This window comes from Pyxicephalus adspersus, chromosome 2 (assembly GCF_032062135.1).
Source record: "Pyxicephalus adspersus chromosome 2, UCB_Pads_2.0, whole genome shotgun sequence".
NCBI classification, from domain to species: domain Eukaryota; kingdom Metazoa; phylum Chordata; class Amphibia; order Anura; family Pyxicephalidae; genus Pyxicephalus; species Pyxicephalus adspersus.
In genome coordinates, this window is record NC_092859.1 from 126737774 (window position 1) to 126744665 (window position 6892).

At 38.5% G+C, this 6892-nt stretch overlaps 1 protein-coding gene across 1 annotated transcript in view; it reads right to left on the reverse strand.

Annotated features, from left to right (window-relative positions):
• The window catches only part of TEX9 (testis expressed 9), a 27457-nt gene extending 20867 nt beyond the window's left edge, over positions 1–6590 (reverse strand). The window contains exons 1-5 of the mRNA XM_072399095.1: positions 6515–6590; positions 4705–4796; positions 4091–4154; positions 3064–3143; positions 1–38 (exon numbers count right to left, since the gene is read on the reverse strand). Of these exons, the coding sequence (XP_072255196.1) occupies positions 1–38; positions 3064–3143; positions 4091–4154; positions 4705–4796; positions 6515–6553 (313 nt within the window). The 5' untranslated portion in view covers positions 6554–6590. The remainder of the gene's footprint in view (positions 39–3063; positions 3144–4090; positions 4155–4704; positions 4797–6514) is intronic.
• Positions 6591–6892: the final 302 nt, after the last annotated feature.

Genomic DNA, 6892 nt, shown 5'->3' on the forward strand with positions numbered 1-6892 from the left:
GAAGGTCTATAGTTGGTACTTCAGGACACATCAGATGCCTAACAGATAATTAAAAACAGATAAAAAAAAAAGAAAAAAGGTTCAAAAAGGTAAATAATTGTCAAATACTGGAAGTCATGAAGCTTTACAATTTTATAACGTTTTAAAGAGAAATATATATATATAATATAATATATATATATATTTTATTTTTATTTATTTTTTTTTACACATTATACGGACATTTGGATTTACCCAACTTCTTTGGCCCTGGGCCACCCCCTTGACACGCAAACCATGAACCGCTCAAGATCTATCTGGGCCTACATTAAACAATTGTCATTCATTGTTACAGACTCATTTATTGAGAAGTTGTTGCCTCTTTTCATCATTTAAAATGTTTCCGTTATCTCTTTAATTAGTTGCATAGGCAGTGTTCTCCCCGGCCCTTTTAGCAGGGAGCTCCACTTTTCAGCAACCACCCAGCTGTTTCGGGTAGTTACTGATGAGTTGGGTCACAACTCACCACCTGCCTACATTTTCTTCCCACCCAGGTTAAAAAAAAATTCTGGGTTGAGCACCGCATATGCATAAGCTTACTTTTTCCTTTTTGTACCCAACAGTATTGGACTCAACAGTCATTTTTTTACTGGGGTTTGGGAGGGGGCAATGAGTGTTATGCACTCATAAGGTGAACAGTAACTTTCCCCCTGTAGGTTGTTCACCTAACCACATTTGGGTGCTCAGTAGTCATTAATTTTGTGCATTCCTTAGTGTAATCTGCACAATCCCCCACCCATTCTCTTTTTCCTGTGCAGGTTTCACTTTTCTGTCCTCTTCCTCCCCTTATAATCCTCTTCCTGCCCTCTTCTCCTGTCAGTCAAGAGATCTCTATACCAAGTGCTTTAATGGCTTCACTAACTGCGTTGTCTGTTAATGTTAAAGGTCTCAGCATTTCAGAGAAATGTACTGCTATCTAACCTCCACAGACAATGGGTCCAGGTGGCATTATTCTGTAAAGACAATATCCCCAATCTCAAAGACAAAAGATATGCAACAACATACCACAGATGTGCAGTGGACACAAAGTTTAGAGGTGTGAGTAACCTTCTTTCAAATTCCATTTCATTGTATCTCAAGAGCAATGTTTTTAGAAGAAAATACTTGCCAGTTCAGCAAAATTTGAAGAGGGTACCCCTCTTTAAAGAACTACTTATAGGCCATCCTTTCTTTCTGTTAAATCAAGACCTGAATCCAAATCCTTGCTACCTGTTTGCTCTGTTTTACATAAACTTTTACTGGGATTTACTTGGGATCTATGCAGTCTAGATAAGCAATGGAATCAAACTTGTAATAAACCTTTTGTTGGAGAATTGCAGTCCAACTGGGGTTTGGTATAAGCATTAGAAGGCTCCACTACTTCCGCTATTACCTACCTAAAAGGGCCACAGTTTAGTAGATCAGGTAAACTCACAGTGGCTTAAGTTTAGAAATACTCTTGTGCATTTGGGAGACCTACATCAATAAATTTCAGTGGAGGATGGTCTTATTCTCCTATATCTTCGTAAACAAAGCAAGCAAACCTGGGGTTTCCTGTATGAAAAGTACTGTATACAAAGAAAACTCAGTAGTGTTCAACTAGGCCGTCTGTCTATGGATGGTAGATACGGAGAGATATATGTAATTGCTTAATTTGCAACAGCCTTAACACTTATTCAACACTCTGGTTTACAAGCAACATCATTCGGCCAGGTCACCATGTGCATTGAGTTTGCAGGTTCTCCACGTGTTTGCCTGGGTTTCTTCTGTGTACTCTGGTTTCCTCCACATTACAAAAACATGCAGTCTGATGTCAAATTTGGGTTTCAACCCCCTAAATTGACCTGTATGTGTTAATGACATATGATTATGGTAGGACATCAGATTGTGAGTCCCTCTGTGGGACAGCTTGTGACATGAATATAGACTTTGTAAAGCACTACCGTGTCAGCGCTATAATAATAATAAATCCATTACCATTTGCCAAAACGGGCAGGGGAACCAACAGCTGCTTAATGACCTACTTAAGGTCCTTGGTGACCTGGTAAATCAGTTCCCCTATTGGAAGCATTGGCCATCTTTTTATTTATCAGTTTACTCCATATACATGATTTATCACATTTCAGGGTTTGGGCAGCAACAGATTCATGTGAGGCCATCAACTGAATCTCTATGCTAAGCCACAGTAACTTCTAACAAGGCTGAGTTTTCATCATCAGCTGCCAAGTGTCTATCCCTTGCTACTGCACTTCCATGCACTGGTAAAAACTATAGACTATAGTTATTAAAACTAAAGACTATATATAACACATGTAAAATGCTGCAACAATTCCTCTGTTTTCTCAGAAGAATAAATACCCTTTAAATGTTACTTTTTGGAATAAAGATTTCTGCAGTTTTCTTGCCCAAATCCTTCACATCCATTCTCTATTATATTCAGGGGACCATGTACCACTCTCAAGCACAGGTCAAAACCACAGTATCACAGAATAGTTGCATAATTTGAAAATGTTCACCAAATAGGCAGTGGTCCACTACTTTCCAGGACAACAGTTTTTCTCACCAAAGACCAAGAGTTGAGCACATTGGACCTGATTTAATAACAGCTCTCCAAGGCTAGAGAAAATACACTTTCATCAGTAAAGCTGGGTGATCCAGCAAACCTGGAATGAATTTCTTCAATGTAATTTGCTAGCAAATGTTTTGAATCCTGGACCAGATTCATTTCAGGTTTGCTGGATCACCCAGGTTCACTGATGAAAGTGTACCCTCTCCAGCCTTGGAGAGCTTTAACAAATCAGGTACAAAGTAGCAGGCTTACACCTGCATTACCACAACACCCATCTCAACACTTGATCTCCTAGCCCATTTCCTGGGATAATCAACCATATTGTCTATTCATTCAATAACCATTGAAAAGGAGACACAATCTAAATTAGAGACAGACATACCCACAATCTAGTACCCATCCTTGAAGACCTGTACATTTAATATAATTTTATCCAAATAATATCAAACGTTATATAAAAACACAAACACACTCACCTCAGGTTTTCATCTTCCTCTTCATCAAAGAGTTTAACTTTTGTCAATGCTGGTCTTGAAAGGAGCTGTTGCTGCTCTTTCTAAAAATGGAAAAATATTTTTTTTGCAATATTCAGGACCAAAAAAAAATATTCTTACATATTCTGTTCTTCCTATCATATACTCAATTGGTTTAACTGGTATAACTGCCACCTGCAATAAATTTCTTGTGCATTGCTGCATGTGGTGCTAATGCAACAATTAGTGGAAACAGGCCCTCTGTGTGTATGTGAGAACTTCACATGTGCTCTAATGGGTGTTAATTCTACTCCAATGAAACATCCTATAATGTATTGTTTTCTGGCAGGCCAAATAAGTGTGTGCAATTTTCAATGTTGTGTATACCTTGACACTTCCCAGCAGAAATGTTGAACGAATGCAATGTTTTTTTCTATATATATCTTTTACATTTGTAAGGCTGCGTACACACATGCAACATATGTCGTTGAAAATGATCTTTCACAATCCTTTCCAACGACAAAACTGAAAGATGCATGAACGAGTGCTGTACCGTTGTGCTCTATGGAGAGTGGAGAGGAGACCAACGGAGCGGCACCCCGCTGCGCTCTCTCTCCTTTTACTTTCATTACGATTGTTCCTCGTCCATGGATCCACCAGGACGGTTCTTCGGGCGATGAGTGCTCTACACACGCCAGATTTTTGTCTGATTTAAGCCCTGAGGCGATTATCGGACGAAAACCATCTGACGTGTTTACGTGTAGCCTTAATCTTGTTTCGTTAAAATATTTACCCATTTTTTATGCAACAACTAAAAATTTACAACACTTTTATACTTTTAGGATTCCCATTTTCAACCACAAGGATTGGTAGTTATATGTCAACATGAAGCAAAACATTTTTGTTCGGTGGGTATTTTTGGCCATGCTAACATTCACACTTTCTAAACCGTAAACTATAGACAACAGAAGGGTGACATTCCACTTGCATTTCGTGTTGCCATAGTTAAGCACCTGTCTACTATACTTACCATCACTTCTTCAGCCTCGCGAATAAGCTCAGCTGTTTTTGCCTCCAACTCAGCATTCAGACGTCTAGATATAAAAAAATGCAATATGAATTACTAATATTATTGATTTCATCCCTTCTATACATTTTGATAAGTTACCATTTTTTTAAATAACTGGTAATGATTATTATTAAGACTAACAGGACCATGTTAGGGCAATTTAATACCTAAAACAAGCAAATCAATCTATTAAACGCAGAAGAATAATCTTCCTAATAAAGACTTTTAAATTACAAGACAGATTCAAGAATGTTTTTGCAATTCTTGTTCTTATAAATAAGGGCTAATAAATATGATTGCCAAATATTTCACAGATCCAAGCTTCTGTCACACTTGCAGGTGTCTAAGTGCTGCTTCATTCTAAGTGGAACTCCAGCTAAGACTTTCTCACTCACACGCTTTTTCAAAGCACATTTCTGCAGAACATGGCAATGAACTTGCTCTGTGTGCAGCTTCATTCATTGTGAATGGCACTCCAACATACTATACAGTAAAGTACAATGAATAATAATACAATCCACATAGGTAACATCAGCAGGAAGAAACACGGTGTTAAAGCCAGGATGAAGCCATACTTGTATTCCTCTTCTTTTGCCAAAAGACTGTTTTGTGTGGCCTTTTTTACAGGTTCAGGGACTACTTGGCCAGTGCTATTTGTCTTTCGCCCCTAAATAAAAAAAAAGTGATCAGAATTATAATTTCATAAATACATTATAATTCATAAATATTTTATCATATATAATTTTATTTTAGATATGTATAATTTTATAATTCATATATAAATTATAACCTTTTTATAACAGCATTAATGTTTTGATAACAGTCACTTAAACAAAAACCGTGAAACACATCTGTCATTGGGGCTCTAGTTATAAAATAGGGACTCTGACATTCCCTAAAAAATTCCCGTGTAGTAATCAATAACTGCCATTGAAACACATGGACCTGGAAGATTCTCACAAGAGAAGAATTGGGGGAATGTCTGATTCCGTGTTTTATAAATTAGAGCCCTTGGTGACAATGCGCCAGGACCTTTGCTGTAGAATGAACATCATTGTCACTCTGTTATTAACAGACTTTCTAGAGGAATCAGCAGGTAAAAGTGATGTTTATAGTAGAAGCTACTATTATGTTAAATGATGTGTTTCCATATCCAAGCTTTTTCCTGGAACTTTATTGGAGAACTATGGGCAAAATTAGATTGTAAGCTCTTCTGGGCAGTCTGCCAATAATGGATAACCCTTTTATATAATGAAAAACGTGTTTTATTTGTTTAATTTGGAAACCTGCAGCCTCCAGGGCTACATACACCACATATTATTAATATTAATTTATATAGCGCCAACATATTACAAAGCGCTGTACATTAAATAGGGGTTGCAAAGGACAGACGAATACAGACAGTGACACACGAGGAAGGGAACCCTGCCCCGAAGAGCTTACAATCTAGGTGGTGGGGGTAGTCTTTGTTTGATTTGTAGTGGTGGGAAGTAGTGAGGGTTTAAGAGACAAAAGAAGACGGGTAGGCAAGTTTGAAAAAATGGGTTTTGAGGGCTCTATTAAATGAGCAGAAAGTAGAAGAAAGCTGAATAGGATGAGGAAGACCATTCCAGAGACTTGGGGCAGCTCTAGAAAAGTCATGGAGCCGTGCGTGTGATAAGGTTATGAGTGAGGAAGTCATTAGTAGGTCATTGGAGGAGCTTTGGGGTGCTCCTTTTGCGCATACATGCGTCATAAGGAACTTTCCTGGAATGTAAAAGCATAAAAAGAAGTGCCGATCTCATGCATGTGCGGTGAGATTGGATCTTTCATTTTTTACATTTTCAGGACACAGGTTGTTACGTGAACTATTCAAGACATATCACCCAATCTTGTGCCTGCGTAGGGCGAGATCAGGTGACATGAGCAAAATGAAGATGGCATGCCTGATGTCCTGCCTGCGCCACAAAGAAAAAGCTGGGACAGCGCAGGATCCACTGGACTCAGACTGCAGAGGAATGGAAGGCTTTTCACCAGTAAATGTTTTCTATTTAATGTACAACACTGCGTAATATGTTGGCGCTAAATAAATCCTGTTCATTAATAATAATAACAATATGAAAGTTCCACTTTAAGATGTTACCCATAGCAACCTAATTCCTATCTGCTGTAGTTAGAACAGTGCTGTGTACTGTCCTATAGAAGATGCCTGCTTGTTTCATGCAATATAATACAATATGATTGTGGGCTGCAGGTGAGCCGTTCACACAACACAGAACATTCACAGGTATACAAATCACACACAGGGTGAGTCATATATGCAGCAACGAGCCCACACACCGGGCACTGCACCTCTACAACACTGACAGGCCACCTAAAACATCGCCCATCCCCATACAAGCTCACCTTACGGGCTGACACAGAAATTCGCCGGTTTTCCGCCATTGAAGCATTTAATGTTGTAAATACGCGCCGGCGTTCTGTTGCTAAGCAACGACAGCTGTCTCGCGAGAATCCTCCTGGAGTGACGTTTGTATGGGTCACGTGATCCCTTTGTTGTGTTTATGAACTTGAAGTGTTTGGTTTGTGTTCCAAACCGTCTATGCTGCAAATAAATGTTAACGGTTTTGTTGTACGAAGAAATACTGAGATCTCTGTGTGTTAAATGATAAAAGGAGAAATAAACAGCTGAAATGTTTTATATTTATTGTGTCAAATTCTTTCAAAAAAATGTGAGTTTGATCACTGTTGCAGGTAAATTGTACAGGGCTTATTCACACAGTA